This window comes from Equus asinus, chromosome 2, assembly GCF_041296235.1.
Source record: "Equus asinus isolate D_3611 breed Donkey chromosome 2, EquAss-T2T_v2, whole genome shotgun sequence".
In the NCBI taxonomy this organism is placed as follows: domain Eukaryota; kingdom Metazoa; phylum Chordata; class Mammalia; order Perissodactyla; family Equidae; genus Equus; species Equus asinus.
In genome coordinates, this window is record NC_091791.1 from 51,010,627 (window position 1) to 51,030,794 (window position 20,168).

The 20,168-nt window shown below is 40.1% G+C and overlaps 1 protein-coding gene across 41 annotated transcripts in view; it reads right to left on the reverse strand.

Annotated features, from left to right (window-relative positions):
- The window catches only part of RHOBTB1 (Rho related BTB domain containing 1), a 117,391-nt gene that overhangs the window by 6,951 nt on the left and 90,272 nt on the right, over positions 1–20,168 (reverse strand). For 16 of the 41 annotated variants that reach the window (XM_070488358.1, XM_070488325.1, XM_070488306.1 and 13 more), the window contains 6 exons: positions 18,568–18,624; positions 13,438–13,623; positions 9,595–10,574; positions 7,805–7,923; positions 1,707–1,857; positions 177–245 (listed from right to left, as the gene is read on the reverse strand). In XM_070488358.1, coding sequence (XP_070344459.1) covers positions 177–245; positions 1,707–1,857; positions 7,805–7,923; positions 9,595–10,574; positions 13,438–13,623; positions 18,568–18,624 — 1,562 coding nt within the window. The remainder of the gene's footprint in view (positions 1–176; positions 246–1,706; positions 1,858–7,804; positions 7,924–9,594; positions 10,575–13,437; positions 13,624–18,567; positions 18,625–20,168) is intronic. The other 25 variants (XM_044755536.2, XM_070488430.1, XM_070488429.1 and 22 more) reach the window with 3 other exon arrangements.

Here is a 20,168-nt window from a genome sequence, read left to right on the forward strand (position 1 = left end):
TTTGGGTCAGTTTCTTTCATGGAGAAATCAGTCCCATGTTTTCATCACCATACTTAATATTTAAGCAAAAACGGTAGTACTTCGACATTGATCACAAACCTTGTTCAACAGGTTTGGCTCCAAATTACTGTTGACTACTTCCAAAAAAATCAAATTTATCCTTGAAGGACAAATACCTGGGATAAGTGTGGATGGTCGATTGGACTGGAACTCATACTTCTGAAAAGGAGAACTACTGCAGCCTCCTAGAGTTAGTATTGAAAAAGCAGTCACTCATTTGGATCTATGACTTCAGGTGTATTGGTTAAAAGTAGTTTTTTAAACAACTGAATAGCAATGCTTCAACTATCTCTTTCTATCTAACTCAGGGAGAAGTAAGGCAAGAGGAGCACTTTGCTCTCCAGGTGGGTGAGCACAGCAGAAACCTGGAGGATAGAGAAATAAATCTTTTTTCTAAAGACATTGCCAGAAAGTCAAGCGTGGATTTGACTGGTTGATTTGTTCATACATTCATTTAATGACTCAACAAATATTTACTGAGAACCTAACACGCTCAGGCACTTTTCTGCATGCAGGGGATCGGCCAGTGAACAAAACAGCACTATCTCTACTTTCACGGTCAATAGGAGTTGACTAAACATAGGGAGAAACACCCAGATTACTAACTAACATCTCTGGAGAATGGAGCTAAAGGTTTAAATTTAAGAAAAAGGTATCTGAATGTGCATATCCTATTTAGACCTGCTTCGGCCTACCAACTGAACAAATCTAGAATGATACATAAGATTTTGTGAAGTTAAGCCAAGTCTCTTTTTTTTCTTTCTCTCAAAATGATCTTGACAGTGTCAGAACATTTTCTAAAATAGCTTTAAGAAAACCACTTACATAATGCTTACTAAGTGCCAGACACTGTTCTAAGGACTTTATATATCTTAACTCATTTAATCTTCATAACGTCTCTATGGTAGAATAATATTATCCTGATTTTAAAGAGAGGGCGGCTGGCCCGGAGGCCTGAGGTTCACCAGTTCAGATCCCAGGTGCGGACCTATGCACTGCTTGTCAAGCCATGCTGTGGCAGGCGTCCCACATATAAAGTAGAGGAAGATGGGCACGGATGTTAGCTCAAGGCCAGTCTTCCTCAGCAAAAAGAGGAGGATTGGCGGCAGATGTTAGCTCAGGGCTGATCTTCCTCAAAATAAATAAATAAAATAGAGTGGAAGCTGGGACACAGAGCAGTTAATTCAATTATGACGTCATCCAGCCAGTAAATGGCAGAGCCAGGATTTGAACTCGAGCAATCTGGCTATGTGTTCTTAACCACTGCCTCCTACTGCCTCTTTCTTACAGGCTCAGTAAACATTACGGGGATAAGATAGATACAATAGTTTTTTTCAAATTCCATGGTCCATAAATGAGGCAGAGCGCACAGAGCATGGACTTTGAGGGCAGGGGCCAGGCATTTCTCATCTTTATATCTGTACCACCCCACAGGCCTACCACAAAATGGAGGCTTAAGAAATATTTATTAAATTGAATTGGGCGCGTCTGATACATTTGATCAGTTCATATCACCCTGCACAAACAGTCCTATTTTGGGTAATAAAAAACTAATTTCGATTCCCTGGAAATCTCTTTTTTTGTTTAAATGTGATTTTGATAAATATGACAGTGAGACATTGCGTGGCTTGAGTCATCAGCCTTACCTGCAAGTGCAACCAAGTGTGGCAGGCAAAATCTGTTTGCCAAGGCAATTAATTCCAGTGGGTCCAGGTCCAAGTTAGGTGACAACTGCTTGGTATAGAGATAATCCAACACCGCCTGCATTGATATCTTGTTTATGTTCGGCAGATATACCTGAAATGTTATTTGAAAAGCTAAGTTCTGCTGAAGAAAGCAGTGGGCACATTTTCAGCCTATACTGCTTATAAATATCCCAACTGTGTGATTTGATATTGGCGAGCCTGGAACACCTGCTTTGAGGCTGTGCATAGAAGTCATTTGGTATTTATGGCTTTAAACATAACAGTTTGATTTGTAGATGACAAAAGAGTCCGGCTGCCTGACAAAGCCTGATTTGGAATTTTTAAATGGCTATTTGGATTTATAAATCAGACAAATGGGCTGTAAATGTATGATGATATTATGGGCCCTCCTTGCCAAGTACCTTATAATACGCTATTGTGGGGAAAGAAATCTCCCAGCAACATGACAGGTGTTGGGGGGAGCTGCACACCACACTGTTGCTGACACACGACACAGCCCAGCCTTCTAGGATGGCGAAACAGAGGATGAGCAACCACCCTGGTTGCCACCATGACTGGCTTGATTCCAATGGCCCATCAATAAACGTATACTAGCATGATATGCATACTTTGTTATTTTTCCTATGGCACCCACATAGATTCAGAACTACTGGAACATTACCAGGTATCAGTAGATTCAGAGAATCCAGAGAAATCCTTGCCTGGGACATCTGGGGGAATAGCTGGTTGGTTATGGTGAACTCTCCCCTGTAGGATTCCCCGTACCTCTCTCCTGAGTACCTGTCTAGTTGCTGCCCATATAAATACATGCTAGAGTTTGCTAGAGAGCCCGGGACTGCCTGAGAAGTGGAGTTCTGGATGGCTGGGCATAGATCAATGGAGATGTACGCGGTATAGCAGCTACTCTTCATTTTAAGTCTCTAACTAACTCCATGAGATGTGGCCTGGTGTAGTACAGAACAGTGCCACTGGTGCTTATTATTGGAATGATGATGATGACAAAAAGAATTAACCTTAAGTGAAGGCCTCCTATGCACAAGGCACTGTATTTCCACATGCATTATCTGTTTTGATCCTTATATCTGCTCTAGGAGGAAGAGACTATTATTTTTGCCATTTTACAGATGAGGAAATCAAGGTTCAGGGAGGTTAAGTCCTGTGTCCAAGGTCACAGAACTAGGAAGTAGTGACCAGGATTTGAACCGAGGGAGTATCATTCTAAAGTTTTTGTTCAGAACCGCTGTGCAGTACTAGAAACCCTTCACGGCAAAGAAACAAAGGTTTGGGTTACAGCACAACAAAGCACCATATTTTACTTGTAGTTTTTAAGAATTAGAGTTCTAAGTTCAAAGGATGAACAGTTATAAACTTGTTAATGCTGGTACTTAATAAACCTCTATACAGCATATAAAGATATATATCTATATACCATATGTGATTACATCTATATATTATGTATGATTACATCTGTATTATATATGATTACATCTATATTATATATATATGTTACATGTGATTACATCTATATTATATATCTAATCTCTCACTCTCTCTCTACATTACCTCCACAATCTACACAGGGTTCATGGCCAATGCATTCTAATGGTGTGGCCCCAGAATTGTTGAAACTATAGCAACCTTCCATATCATTCTTCTGCACAGCTACCAGCCACCTCAGAGATGGAATATCCTTTCAGACAGTTAGAGCTTTCCCTTAAGGTACCAAAGGGAAGGCCCAGAAAAATTCCTGGAAATATTAAGAAAATTATCTGCCTTTTAAGACATAGTCAATGAAAACAATTATGCTTCCGTAAACAAGCTGCATGGGTTATGACATCAATGATTTGACAAGCGCGATCATTTCAAGTTTCTAGCTCAACCTCTACAACAGATAGAACTTGGCAAGTAGAAACGATTACCTATATTATTTTTAAATAAAGAAGCTGTTGTAATTAATTGCTACTCCAGTAAGTCTAACACCAGTTATACTTGTGCATGCTTACACCTATATGTGTTTATGTACACATGTACTTATCCTATGCAGATGTCAATTTATTTGTGGTAACCAGATAAACTTGTTTCTGTGTGTATGAACACATGGCAAAATTTTATTTCTCCAGAATGGTGTTTGGATTAGCACAATTTTCTAGATAATTGAAGGTTAATTAGGTTGTGAAACTTTAAAATTTGCACCATTTTGATAGTGAAAGTATATACATTTTACAAAGAGCCAAGTGCTATAAAGTGTTAGTGATTGGAGGTATGAAAAGTCCCAGAGCTTCCTGTGAACAGCTGCTCGCTCAGGGATGGGAACGTCGGCTGTTTCTGAAAATAATGGCTTGGAGGACAGAGCAAGAGGCTGGGGCAGGCCCAGGCATACGTCACTAAAATGCTGTGTGATCTTTGACAAATCATTCACCCTCTCTCGCCCTCGGTTTCCTCACCTGTTATGTGGGGGGAATTTGGAATAGATGATATCTAAAGCTTTTTCTTCTTCACTGAGATTCTGGATTTTGAAGATATTCAGATTACCTTAGCAATTTTGGTAAGAATGTGTTCTAAGTCATGGCAAAACGGACATCATAAATAAAAAGAAATTATTTCTGGCAGCAGGAGATGACAGATTCCAGTGAGTAGCCCTGCCTCGATATTTCCAATATCTTTGGAGTGTTCTGACATTCATAGTCATCTGTGACCTGCTGTTTCCTTCTTCATTGATATGATGCTAACATTTTTCTGAAGCAATGGCTTTTTCTGGCAAATAACGTTAGAGACCCTTAGAAGTAAGCAGCAAATGAGAATAAACTAAGAACGCTTTCAGAATATGCATTTTTTTCCCCAGGGTTGATTTTGTTCTAAAGCCTATTTCTGTGACTTCAACATTTATAATTAACTATATAATAATGGAGAAACCATTTTATAGAACTTTAAAAAAATAATATACATAAAGCTACATAAGAAATAAAATTACAAGTATTGTATCCTACTTGCCGAATGTAGCTTGAGGGAAAAAAAAGGGTAATGACAGAGAATGCAGCGCTCACCTAAACAGCGTCCCATATTCTAGTTTAGTTGGTTTAAAATTTTAATTGCGAAGATCAGCTCAGACTATTAGGCTTATAATTAGAGACGGTCTCATAGAGAATGAGAAAGTATTCCAGATCTAGAGCATTGCTTACTACAACCCGGGCATGCATTTTTAATGAACCACTTGCTGAGTACCTCTGGGGCGAGAATTATGCTTACTGGTACATTAAAAGTAATGAGAAAAATATCAGTAAAATACAGTGTCTTCTTAAATATTACATGACAAAAAAAGTTAAAGTAACATCAGTGGGCATGTTTTATTCCTTTCTGGACATGCATGTGAATTCTATTAATGCAAAAAAAATCAGCTGAATTCTGTGGGGGAAGTCAGGTTTTCACAAGACCATAAAGAATTAAAAGGTGCCCTTGAAAGGACAAATCCCAAGTGTGAATATGGGCCTAAATCAATCATGGAGCATCTGTTGAGGCTCACCGAGTGCTCTTCCCTCCCCCAGGACCACGTCTACCACACTTTGCTAGTTTAGGAAGGGAACTGGGGGTTTTCAACTTAGGGCATTTGGAGAACAAAGATCTTTAACTCCTCACGGAAAGAACTGAGCAGGAATTCTCCAGGATCACAGTCACTAACAATTCTTGACCATTTGTATGCTCCAGGTACCAAATTCACAGCTTTACACATATACTCTCATGCCTTACCTGTCCTTTGAAGAAAGTTCTCTTGTTATTCCCATTTTATAGAAGAAGACACAGGTTTAGAGAGGGTCAGCTGCTTGCCCAAGGTCAAGCTGAGGCTAGAGATCATGACTACATAACTATTATAGCCTGGAATATACTGGAATATACTGGAAATAAAGAGAAGGGGCAGGAAAGGGCAGAAATGTCAACAGCTCATGGCATTCTTCATATATTGGCTAAAGGAATCTTGGCACAGACCTTTGGTTGCTTGGTTCCATGGTCTTTGGCGTTTGAGCTGGGTTGAATCTATACATACCTATTAGCCTCAGCTGTAGTTCTAAATGGCAAGTGACCTTGTCTTTCTAGAGGGGAGTGCTACCAGGCAGCCACCTCCAGGACAGGCTATAAAACAACCATGTATGTGTGCTTTCACATTTGCTGCCAAGTTTTTGTTTTGGTCACCTCTCCTGCACATTTTAATCTGGAGATGATTACAGTCCATTCTGGGAAGGGATAAAGGGGATTAGCATTTGTGAGGTCAGCTCTGACAGTGTCCCTTTGTGCCTGGGTTCCTGGCCTTGATCACTTGATCAACTTCTCTCTGCTGGGTTAATAGCAGGCACCCTGCAGCACAATGAGCACACACTTCAGTGAGCCGGAAAAATAAGGGAAGCAAGCCTGCGGGCTCTTTTATCTCCGGAGATTAGTGAAGTTGGTGAAATGCCATTTGGATGAAGTTTTATTAACAGGTGGCTTCCCCAAATTTTCTTGGAAGTAAGAGGGAAAGAATATCACCAACACTACTGACATCAAAATAAGACTAATGGCAGCTACCATTTATTTAATGCTTAGGAGGTGCTTTGCAAGTATTGATTCTCATACCTCACAACCATACTATGAGTTACTATGGTGTTTTCAAGATGGGGAGACTGGAGCTCAGAAAGGTGGTCACTTTCCCAAGGCCACATGGCTTGTACGCAGAGGGGCTGGGATTAGAGCCCCACAGCCCTTCACTGGGTGGCCTCCACTAGTTGCAGTAGCCTCAATACCTCAGTAACAATGCTCTGAAACATATTTAGTTATAGGTGAGGACCTCCTGATTTATAAAGGCTGGTAGACTCCAGAAGAGGTCATCAGGATAATTCTGACATCGTTTCCCCAAACAGGAGATGGCCTTTTGCTGGGGGTGGGTTTAAGAGCAGCTGCAGTTTGTTCTGGAAGCAGGAGGGTGGACTAGTGACCTCCTCAGCTCCAGCCATCCCGGCTTGTGATTCTAGGATTCTGTTTCCCTACTTAGGGATGCAAATACAGGCTCCTGAGTCCAACGGGAGTGCTCAGATTTCTGGTGTGAGTGCCCCTTTCGAAAAGTTAGCCATTGTTTTCTGTATTTCTTTTAAAAGTTTGGAGAGATGCTGACATAAGCAAAACAAGCCTCTTAGGACAATAAACTTGATGGGGTGTCCCCATGTTTTTTTTAAAAAATGGTTAAAAAACACTTGCACAACTCAACAAAAATACTTGCACACCTCTAGGCTAAAGTGAGAAGTGATTGAATGAAATTTTTCTTTCTTTTCCAACAGAGTTTGTAAAAAGATGAAGATATAGGGTCTCCGAGATAGTGCTAGCTCTGCTCTAAGAATATCCTTCTCCTGGAGATAGGCCCAGCATCTGACAAGTAACCCAGCCACCTCCCCAGACCTAAGCACTTAGAGAGGTGTGTTTATGTGCTCCATTACTGTTTCCCTACCATTAACGAACTCTCAGCGAAGGTAAGTCAGCGCAGAGCCTCAGGGAGTGTTGTAGCTCAAGGACACCTCAAGGGCAACCTAGTGCATCTTTCATTTTGCAGATGAGGAAACTGAGGCACAAGAAGGTGGCTTCTTATGATCCCTCATCTGGTTAGGGGCTCGGCTGAGCCCACAACGTAAGCGACTAAAGAAACTTTTCACTGTCTTGAACCTCTAGAGGATAAGCTCTGCCCCTCTCGTATGTGACTTTGATGGTATCTTGCCTGGTGACATTTGTTAAAAAGAAAAGCTGATCGTGTTTTCAGGGATAAGGAGAGCTGTGAGAATGAAAGGATACACTACATGTAAAGCACTTAGGAGTTCACGCGTGTAGCCAGTCAACAGTAGACAACCGCTCCTCGTAACTGCAGGATTAAGAAGAGGGTGACCTGACACCCAAGCACGGCCTAAGGAACTATTCCATGGAAGCAGTAAAAGAAGCAAAGGCAGCTGGTGAATTAAACACTTTATATAAATACACATGCACATTCATAAAGATACCACTTAGGCTTTTCAGAAGGGACATACCTCGCTGTTGGCGCTTTCCACAAATGACCCCCCGAACATGGCAGCCATCCACTTGCAGCTACAGATCAGCAGCGGTTTGTGGGCACTGATGGCTCCATCATCCAACTTAAATGTCACATCTGTCCAAGCATTGAGGAAGCACAAGCGTGAGCCAGCCTCGCCGAGAGTTCCACCCATATGTACCAACCTGCGTCTCTCGTACTCTCTCTTCCAGATCTGTACTTACTGATTTTGTGTCAACCCCCACCTTTGACATACCCAATTCCCTTGATGTTCTCCAGGGATTAAGGAGTAAGCATTTAAAATTACACATAAGGTCACAACACAAATTCTCTGAACCATAAAGTAACACAAAGGAGAGGAAAACTTTTTCCTCCTTATTATGAAAAATTTCAAACATACAGAACACAGTGGAAAGAATTTTACAGTGACAACTTATTTATCACATTGTTAACATTTTGTCATGTTTGATTTAGTTATATGTATATTTACAAATATTTTTTATATGTGTGTAGGAATTTTTTTTAACAGCTAGCAAGATACTTCACTCCTATGTTATCAAGAGTTTTCTAAAAACAGGAACATTCTCCCAGATAACCATACCACTACTTCTCCTAAGAAAATTAGCAATAATTCCCTAATACCATTCATTATGTGGTTCAGATTCAAATTTTTCCAATTACCCCTAAATTGTATTTTGTAACTTTTTTTCTTTTTAAGAGCATTCGAATGAGACTCCCACATCGTATTTGGTCGTCATGCCTCTGCAGTAAGGAGGGGGCGAGTTCATCAACTTCACTTAAGGGCCACTGTTTAATTTACTGCAGGTTTATAACATTTCTTTTCATTAACTTTCAAGACCGCTTCTGTACCACAGTGGTCAATGTCTGGAGTAAATATTACTCATAAGCTTTAAAGTTAATGAACAATTCAGTCACCACTTATTAAATGTACATTACCATGACAGGCATCATGAAAGAGAAAAACAAAAATAGAAGTATCCATATAAATAGAAATCAGGAAGTAAAATTTTTACAATGAAACTCATGTACACAACACTCACACACAGAGGACAATTATAGAACAAAGACAGTACAAGCGTGGAAGACAGTACAAGCATAGGCCAGTAACCTATCTTGGATACAGGCCATCATTGTGCTTAAGCAATTATGTAAGGATGCTGTGGGAGGCATATGGCATAGTTATTAAAGACAAAGAAGGAACCAGAAAAATATAGATCAGGGTAAAGGAGTGTGAGAACAGAAAAGGCAAAGGGATAGAAAGAAGCACCCCTGATGGGAATGCAGAAGGTCACCAAAATTGTCTCAAGGATTTCAGTGGCCTCAGGACCAGAGGTCACTGATTTTTGGGTAACTGCCAAAGTGTCAGTGGAAAATAGATTTGATCAGGGAAGGGATCCTGTTGGGGAATTGTAAGTACCAACCCACATGGCTCACACTCAGGGGTAACTTGACCCACCCCTGAGAAGCATCATGATACCATGGCAGTTTAGAGGGCAGCTTGAGTTCAAATCCTGGCTCTACCATTTATTGCCTGTGTAACCATGGGCAAGTTATCTAACCTCTCTGTCCCTCAGTTTCCCCAGCTGCAAAATGGAGATGATAAGATTTAACCCTTAAGTCTGATGGGAATTAAATAAGTGAAAACATGTAACTTAGGTACATGGGAAAACATCAGCACTTATCCATGCTAGTGACGGCTATCCTTTCCCCTGCTCATCTTTGGCTAATGTTTGATAAAACGCAACAAAAGCCACAGGACCTGCTCACCTGAAAATGTCCCCTTGCTGAGACACTCTTTTATCCGATTGGCCTTCCTGACGTGAAACGCTTTCGTGATCTCCTGGTTCATGAAGGCTTCCTTGTTCATGATGTTTTCCACCATCATCCTCAAATCAAACATCTCCAGGACCTCTGCAATCTGAGCCAGGCCCACCAAATCCTTTTCCTTTTCATCCAGTTGCCCCGTATATAGAAACTGGAGCAGGGTCCGGAAAGGGCCTGGCTGAACTGACGAGTCCATCCTGACCACAGTCATGGGGCCCACCCGCTTTGAAATGGGATTGACTTGCATTTCCTTGTGCATTCCAACAAACCCTTTACTCCAGCCTGACAAAGTCTGCGTCTCTGGGATCGAGCCCTCGGCTTCCAGCCCCAGAGTCTCCTGTTGGAACAGGTTCTGGCTCGAGGACTTCCACTGATTGGCCTGAGGTGTCCTTGGGGTGCCCTCCTCCTTCTCCTCATCTGGGTCAACACTCAATGCCTGCCCCTCAAAATCCCTGCTCTGCTTCTCTTTCTCACAAGCTCCTTTGCTCCCATTTGGTGTTTCTTCACATTCCATTAAAAAAAGATCATAAAACTTGGAAGAGGAGGTAGCGAGGTAAATTCGGTGTGCAAAGATGTGCTCCTGGTCCTGAAGGATGAACAGGACGTCGGCACACAGAGGACTGTCCAGTAAACAGGCAGCTTCGTTCGTCCCCGTGGATGGACATTCTGGAACTCTGATGACCGGTGGAGGGGCTTTTGGAGGTAGGAATGGTGCCTGCAGTAAAGGTTTCTGAACTTTCTTTAAGTGGGATTTCCAGAACTGCAGGTGCCGGCGGGCAATGAGCGCGGCTCGGATTGCATTGTCAAACACATCCTTGATCCCAAACTGGTCAAACACGCTCGTTTCATAGTACGGTATACCAAGTTCCTTTGCCACCTCTCGGCCTTTCTCTGGGGGCAGGATATCCCCTCTCTTTATGGGCCTGAAATACAATATTTAAAGAATTATAATCAGCCTTATTTTAGGAAAAAAAAATAGTAACCAGGGCCTATCTAAGCATCTCACTGAATTATACATTTAAAATCCTATTCAGGCTTTTTATGAGGCTCTTGAAAAAGCTACTACCAACTTCAAGTGTTTCAAGTATAAAGGACTTATGACTGCAAAAGAAAAAATGCTTTCAGTAGTAACCACAGTAACTGAAGTATTAGCCATTTACAAGCTATTGGATCCTGGGCAAGTTACCTAACCTCTATAAGCCTCAGTTTTCCCACCTGTAAAATAGGAATAATAATAGGGGCTGGCCCCGTGGCCGAGTGGTTAAGTTCGCGCACTCCGCTGCAGGCGGCCCAGTGTTTCATTGGTTCGAATCCTGGGTGCGGACATGGCACTGCTCATCGGACCACGCTGAGGCAGCGTCCCACATACCACAACTAGAAGAACCCACAATGAAGAATATACAACTATGTACCAGGGTGCTTTGGGGAGAAAAAGCAAATAATAAAATCTTAAAAAAAAAAATAGGAATAATAATAGTGAGTATCTACATCTTAAAGGACTATTAAGAGGTTTAAACGAGACAATATGCTTAGCATAGTATGTGGTCCAAGGGATGTGCTTGATAAATGTTAGCTGTTATCATCATTATTGCCACCATCATCATCTTCATCTTCATCATCATCACCTTATGCTTAAATTTTGCTTTATCACTTTAAAATGAATCCATATGCATTTTCTCATTTGAACCTCATAATAACCCTGTGGGTATTATTTTCATTGTTCATTCTGAAGAAACTGAGGCAGAGAGTTTAAAGGATTTGCCTAAGGTCACATTTGTAAGTTGCTGAGAGCCCTCTCCTAAGTAATTAGTCTAGAACCTCCCACTCCTAGTTAAACAGTCCACATCCAACAGCTCGTTAAGTCCCCGCTATTAGATTTGTGAATCTGCTTTCATATTTTCCCCTTCTCTTTTCTTGTACTCTCTTCAGTCAGGCCCTCATCATCTTTTGCTTGGACTGGTGCATTAGCCTCTTAACTAGTCTTTCTTCAGACTCTGCCACATTTTAGCCCATAGTTCTCATTGCTGCAAGAAAAATCCTTACATAACACAAGTATGACTTAGCCGTAATTCTTTTAAAAAATTTCCTGTGGTTTCACAAAGCCCATGGAATAAAGTCTACACCGTTTAGGCTGACACACAAGGCCCATTTACAGTCTAATAAAACCCAGGGAGGCCAAACCTTTGGAAGCAGTGTAAGAATAAATAATGCTGTGATTATTGCATAACCATGGTAGAGACACAGTTTCCAGAATATAGGCAAGACATGATTTGTGCCTACACTCTTCACAAACACATACTTGATTCTGAGACCCACTCTTAGGAACTGATCCTCCTAAGTAAATATCTGACCAAAGGTAATGTGTGTGACAGGTGCCAGTCTTAGGAGAAATAAGATAATACTGGGTAGAATTTGGATTTGAGGACCTGGATTGAAAAGAAGAAAAATTGTAGGGTGTTGCAAAGGTGGAAGGGAAGTGCGAGGAAGAAAGTTTAATTTCAGGGGTTGCTCCTGTGGGCAATTCATGCTCCTTGTTCCTGGGACTGACTTGAAAATCATTAACTGATGAAACTCCTCAAGGCTTAGCTCAAATACCACCAGAACTGCTCTATAGAAGGGACCATCCCCTCCACTGTCCTCTAGAGCTCTAGAACTCTTTTCTAGTCCTCCACATGTCCATGATTCTGAGGTCCGATTACCTTAACCTATTCTTTTATACAGAAAATTCTAGATGTCAGGGGTAGTCTGTCTTTTACCGTAAGTCCTCTTTCCTTCTACATGGCTTCAAATATTCAATTCCCAGTCCATGTATTTAAGAATAAAAGAATTGTGAAAACTGAACATGAAGAGTTTTCAGAAAATTTATCCAAATTGTACCTAGAACATCAAAAATTGTTTAAGCAAAGTACCATTTGCTTCTACTGCGAGAGCATAAGTTGTGTCCATATAAAATTTTGTATCAAGTCCTATTAGGTAAATATCAAAAGAAGGTATTAATATCAACATTTTTGGAAAAGCTAGATGTTCCCCAGCAAAAAATGTAGTTAAACATAAAACATATATAAAAATATTTTTTATAAAGGGAATATTAAGGGAGTACAGGCTTTTAAAGACTCTTATTTCCCCCCCAAATTGGTATCTACATTTTATAGAGTGTGAAATAAATCCTTCTTCAAACTGATTTTTAAAATTGTGACACTTTAAAAAATATAACCACTAGAGACATTTAAAAGCCAGTGCTGTGGTTTTGCAACTATGGGTCCATATGATTTTTAAAAGCTAGACACTGTCATCTTGGGAGTGAAACACTCTTAGAGGTTGAATTGAGGAAAACGAGAAGATTAAAAACACTTAGATATGCATGTTTGTATGAAATTGATATTCCTGGGGCCAAGAATTGCGGCTGATCACCCTGAATGTTGGCTGACTTTATTCTAATAATCATACTTTCAAGAATGACATTATTATGAGTAGCTAACATTTCGATTAATACTGTACAAACTCTGAAGGGCTTTCATACATACCATGTCACACTTAGAGAATTCACTTCAAGCACTGGCCAACGGTTTTACAACACTGGGTTCCTACCCAAGGGGAGCCGTGGAGCATGAGAAGGGTCAGGATACACCCCCCCCCCCCCCATGATTAACAAGCTAACTTAAAGTGTGTGGCTGATTGGTGGGGTCCCAGAACCACTGAAGAACAGAACCCTAGGCTACAGAGTCATTTGCTGCCTCTAAATTATAATTTGGCCAGCACAGCGAAACATGGAGTCCCTTGGCTTACCTCGCTAAAGGGCGTCTGGCTCGATTAACAGCTTCAAGATCAGCATAGCGGAGATCTAGCTGGCAGCCAACTAGGACAACAGGTGTGCGAGGGCAAAAGTGCTTGATTTCTTGATACCACATGGTTTTCACATGATTTAGGGAATTGGGATTAGCGATGGAAAAACAGAGGACCACAACATCAGACCTAAAAGGAAATCACAAAACAAGCCATATTACCTTTCAAATTTTTTTTCTTTTATCATTAGGGTTCCTCCCTGCCCCCATCCATTTAATGCCAATTATCATGTCACAATTAAAAAAAAAAAGACTAGATATTAAAATATATCTTGGAGTCATGCAAACAGCCTGATAAGCCCCTACATTCCAGCACCAACACAGCCTGAGTTCATTTCCATATCACACTGCAGAATGCGTACGAGTTGAAAAGTTTCCAGTGAAGTTATTTTATAGTAGAGATGGTTACCCAAACTTGACTCAGTCCTGAAACCACAGCATGCTGAACTATTTCTGTTCATCACAAGAAATAGTTTCAAGATAAAAGAAAATAATAAAAACTACCGTTTACCAGTCTAAACAAAAAGGTGATGATGACTCAACCCGATGAGACAAAGCAACCAGTTTTAACATTACTGAAAATGTGACAGGTATTTGCTGTGCAGGGCTGGCAAATACACAGAAGGATTTTTGCCCTTCTTCCCACTTAAGCACACATGTAGAGAGCACAACCACCGATCTGTTTCTGAAAAGAAAAAATCCTGAATTTGCAGGAATTTTGACTCTACCAGGCAAGAAGGTAGTATTTAACATAAAACTAGCAAGGACGCTAATAGAAGGATGGCTAATAAAATGAGAAAATGTTGGAAGGAGATGTCTCAAATGTTATATATGACACATAGCAGCTATATGAGGAAAAGAAAAATTGCTTTGTACTTAATTTTGACATAAGGATCTTCTATTTTTCTATAATAATTTACAATTCTAGAAGCCAAAGAACTGTTTTACAAAACACTTGTTCATTATGGTGTTTGACAGATAGCTGCTAAAAGGTATCTTTAATAAGAATTATAAACCATCATTCTAGGTTAAAATACGCTGAATGATGACTTTGAAAACACTGAGGCAGAAAAATACAAAGAATAGGAAAAGTTATGCCAAGGATTCAAGATTAGCTTGCAGCTAAATTCAGAAATAAACTCCTACAATTTTATGAGATGTTAATTTATTGCCTTTATTGTTTATGTAACAAGAAGAATCAAGTCAATGAATCAAAACACCTTCTTTTTAAATCATTAATGAGCTTTTCCTCCTACATATCAATGAAGACAAACAAATATATCCAGGCAACCATAAAATTTCTAAAAATAATCATTTGCAATGCAGAAAACTGCACGGTGCTTACATTAAATGTAATTCACAAGTTGAATCTTTAAATTTATTCCCAAGAAAAACTGCACTAGACCACAGCAAATAGAGGAAAAATCCTAAGATTAAAATATTTACAAATTATAAAAGAGGACCTAGGACTCAAAGTAGATGAATATATTAATCTGCACGTTTAGAATGTCCTCGAAATAAAGATACTATCAAAGACTCTTGGACATTGGAAAATATAATATGTGTAAAAGTATGCATAAATATATAAATGAAAGGGAAACATGTCTTATCTTTGGGATCCTGATTTAGTTAGTGGAATATTCTGTGCACAGGCTTACTTCTAATCAGCATAAATAACAATACCCAACAAAGCTAAGAATGGTTTGAATTTTACATTTTTTAGAAACTGAGTTTTCTATTATTCATAGTCCTATTTATACAGGATATCTGATGCAGCTCTGCTATAAGCTTCATCCTGATCATAAAATAAAGCCACCATAAATTTTGGCACAGTGAGAATAATATGGCAATAATTTGAGGTTCAATATTGTAGAGAAAGAACTGAGGAAATGTATCCATCATCTAAATGTGGAATGGTATGTATATGCATAAAATTGTTCTAGTTGGTGCCTTCTATTTCCATATTCCATCGCTATAAAAGAAATCATTCTCAGAGCTTAATTTATATGACAGATATGTAGCTAAATGTCAATACCGTTATCTAATTTTATGATACAGCATTGAGGTTTTGAAATCAGAGCTAGCTTGGTTGCCAAGGTTACCGTGATAAAACTCATGCCACTGAACACATACTAGTTACTATCCAGATGACCTGTAAACAAGTACAGACAGTACCTTGGGGGTTGGAAAAAAATAGAATCTCCTGATGATAGTAGCACAATGCCATTTCACAATACAGATCCGGAGGGCCCAACTTCTAACTATGTCGCATCAATATCTCAATGCATGAAATGTTGTTGGGAAGCTAGAAAAATAATTCAATGCTCTGTAAATATTTTGCCTCAAAAAGATGACAGTTAAAGAGAGGAGGCTGTAGTCAGAGCAACTCTAACTCTGAAGCTAAAATAACTTACTGAGTCGAAATTCTATTTGTATCCTTGGAATAAGCTATTCTTTGCTTCCTTTTTTAATGCACATATAAGTGCTATGAGAATTTGTCCCCATTATTTTACATTGAAAGCAGTTAAAAAATATATTTGCTTAAATGTCTCTGTTTTAACCCTTGTTGACCTAAATATAAGTGCAAGTTAAGAAAACATCATGTGTACATTATACAGAACGCTATTCTTTTGGCCTGCTGTATGAATGAAGCACCCTAAACCTGATTTTAACCAGAAGGCTGAGAATCAATGGACATAGTGAGAGGGCTATAGAAAGATGCTGCTTTGGCATATTCTTCCTTATGCCAATATTCTTTACCGATTCCTAATTCTCAACACATCAGTATCCTCTGATATAAACACCTATGCAATCAAGTAACTATTTTGAGAATGCCATTTATATCCTCCAGATTTTGAGCCATTTTTCTGTCTAGTCAAAGAAGGCACAAGACCTGCAGCTAAGAATATCTCCAGCTTTAGGCAGAATTCCAAGGAACTAGAGATATTAAATAACTTTTAATCAAAACATTCATTCCCGAGTGGAGACTGTTCAATGTCTGACACAAGCTCGTGTTTAAAAATGCCATTCCTATGAAGGATAAAGAGAAAAAGGCAAGTTCTAGCACTTCTACGTCTGTGGCTCTGTTACATTTTCTCACTTTGAAGAGTTGAGTTTAAAAATAATTGGGAAGGGGAGGTGTGATGAGGACATTCTCACGTATTAGGCAGCAGCGTTAGCCTAGAAATGACCTCAGGGTTCCTATTTCAGCTGTAAAAAGAATCTGCGAGAATTTAAATGGAGTCTTACAGCTATTTGGAGTAGAATGCACACAAATTTGAGAATGCAGAGGCAAAGCGCAGGGCAGCCAAACTCTAAACTCCAGGACTTGAATACTGAGAAGGGGTAGGAAGAGGTTTGGATTTTTTGGACTGGGCTAAGTGGCTTTCTTAAAGTAAGCCAGGATTACAAAGGACTTGTGAGTGTATGGTCTCAGCTGCTTGCCTACGAATGTTTATTTTTTGGAGAAAAATGTGATTTCCTGTTCCTAAAGGGAAAATATCAGTATAAAAGTTTCACTAGGGTACTGACACATCAAATAATGCCCATGAAATAACGTTTTGATTAGTTAAGTAAAAAACAATCCAAAGTAAATCTCTATGTTGAAACAATTGAGAATCTCCAGTTTCATGGAGGGGTGGTCACCCAAAAATGCTTGAGCTGATAAAGCTAACTTCAGTTGTATCAGCTTTTCTTCAGATATTAAACAAGCAAAAAAGCATATTTTTTCAGCTATTTTTCAAGGAGAACACTGGCCAAAGATAGCATGTGAAAGATTGGCAAAGATACTTGGATAACATAAGGAATGCATGCAAAGTGGGGACCAATCTTTGTTGGAGGAATAAAGAAAGGAATCTAAAAAGTGCATCTTACCCACATATTTTGGCCCAAGCTAGACTTTAAAGAGCAAATGCCACATGTGTTCTCAAGGCCTGTCTTTATAATATCTACCGTCAAATATAGCAAACTTGGTGGGAAAAGATAGAGAAGCAGCGAGAAGCTAAACTGCCTTTCCAATTGGAAATACCAAGTTCATACTTTGAAGAAGTGATTGAAAAAGGGTACATAATCAATATCAAAAATTTGTTGGTAGGAATGAATTTTCTAAGTTCTTTCCTATCATGGAAGTGCTTTCTGTCTTTTTAGTTTGTCTTCCCTTTTCTGGTCCCATCTACTTCACCACCATTCAGCCAACGAGCTGTGGGCCTTGGGTTTTCTTATCTTAAGTCCTAAATTATCCTTTAACTAAGAGCCTAAGATCAGGCCAACTTGAGGGGCAATGTGAAGGACAGTGGATTCCATCCACTCCAGATAGCTGTGAGTGGGACAGCCAAATGCCCTTCTCCAATGTGCCAGTTCTGGTTGGGTCTCTTGATGATTAACACTTGGTGACCAAGAGTAAGCTAATAATTCTATTTATCTGAGTGTTGCTTGGAAGTATCTCTTTTTTAACATACAATTTTAAGCCCTTTGTTCTACGGTAGGATCTCACCTCTTTATATGTCGCTATTGCCTATTATTATTTCTTTTTTTCAGCAGAGACTCCCATATCCTTTATATTGGTAGAGATCATGATCACATTTTAATGGGCTTCTTTTCTTTGTCAATGTGCACAAGTCCCATTCTGGCAAATATTCAAGTAGGAGTCCCTGACCCCCACCTACAGGGCTTCAAGCTTCCTTCTCTGCCCTGATAACCGAGGTAGGCTCTTTACAGAAACATTTTCAAAACCATTCATGTCAACAACACACCTTTCATGCATATAGTCTGACAGCGCTATGCAAACAGAGAGATCAAAACAGCACAAAACAGCTGAGAGCATGGCAGAGAAAAGAAATGTGTAACACGTGGCTTTGGAAAATTTTAGTAGGGGAGCAGCCTGGTGTATATGAGATGTGGAGGGAGTTGTCAGTGATGGTGAACATAACCACCTGGAGATGAATGGCTGTGTAAGCTCATACTCATGGAAGATGGAGAGGCCTATAGGGGAGTGCCTGGCAGGGAATCTGGGGAGAGCAGGGCAGTACCATGCAGCGCCCTGGATGTGAACCGAGAAATCAAGTTAATACTTTACCAATAGCAGTGAGGCTTCTTAAGTACAGATGTTATGTGGGGAAACTGTGAAAACACCCTGAAATATATCCAGATTTGGGAGTGATTAGCAGGTGCAACTATTTCTTCCAAGTCCATAACTACATGTTTAGTAGGAAGCAAGATTTTAAACCAGTCTTCCCCACCCTCCAAAAATGGAGCCAAAGCGATGTACGCTCTTAAGTGCAGGAAAGCCATTTCAACATCCCACCAATGCCACCAATTCCTAAGATAATACCTGAGTCTTAAAAATGGTTGGTTTGACCATCATAGTACAAATATCACAGGGGCAATGGCCCTACCATAGATAGAGGGTTGTGGGTTTCATCCAATGGAAACTGGCTGTTTTTCACTTGATGTTCCATTTTCTATACTTAGCAATCTATGTTCCCTTTGGCATATTCTTACACCTCACACAACCATCCGAAAAATTTGAATGCACGTGAAACTGGGTGAAACACAAGTAATTTATTAAAAGAACTAGCTTGAGCAATCTCATTTAACTCCTGATCAATGAAAGCAGGAAGCACTGACATAAAGAAGGCTTGCTTAACAGGAGAAGGTGAAATTGTGGTAATAAATTTTCTCCCTACTCCATCTCCCATTCTCATTTCTCTTTGGCTTTTCCTGAAGCTAAATGACAGAGGAACTTCCTTCCTACACTGTTAATGTTTTCTTCTGAGAGCAAGACTAGCTGTAGATATAAGGCAGGCTCCGTGTCAGCTACAATGTCAGCTGGGAGGTCTCTGGGATTAACCTCCCTGACTCTTCTGAGACGAAACTGTGTAAACTGGCAAGATTGTTCTACCGCAATAAGAAAGGGAGTTTACGCAGGCCTCTCAGCAATCCTCTTTGAATCGATAAAGGTACAAGGACTTGTCAAGCTACTCATCCAATATCAATAAGCAATCATTCAATAATTTCTTCCAGAAATATTAACTGAGTACCAGGCACTCTTCTAGACATTGGGGATATGGCAATTAAAGACACAAATTGCTGTCCTTATGCTTATCCTCGTCATGCTTACTTTCTAGTGGAGAACAGAGACAATAAGCAAGAAAAATAGGTAGTATGCTAGGTAATGAGAAGTGCTAAACAGGAAATAAAGCAGGGGAGGGGGACAGAAATATTGGGGAGCTGTTGAAATGAGGTGGCCAGGAAGGGCCTCACTGAGCAGGTGACATTTCCGTAAAGACCTGAAGGAAATGAGGGAGCTAAGATGCTCACATCTCAGGGGAGAATACTGTGGAAGACGAAACAGCTTGTGGAAAGGCCCTGAGGGAGGAACGTGCCTGGGGTGTTTTCCTGAGGGCAAGGGAGAAAAATAGCAGGAGCTGAGCTCAGAGAGGCACTGCTGGGCTGAGGTAGGGAGGGCCTCACGAGTGCCTGGCTCTTACATAGAGTGAACTGGTAGACCACTAGGGGTTTTTGACCAGAAAGACATGATATAATTTATGTTTTAACAGGATCGCCCCACTGCTATAATGAGAACTGACTACATGGTGGTGTGGTAGTAGAGGTGGTAGGAGTTGTCCGGAGGGATAAGGGAGAGAGAGGGGACCAGTTAAAAGATAATCGAGAGAG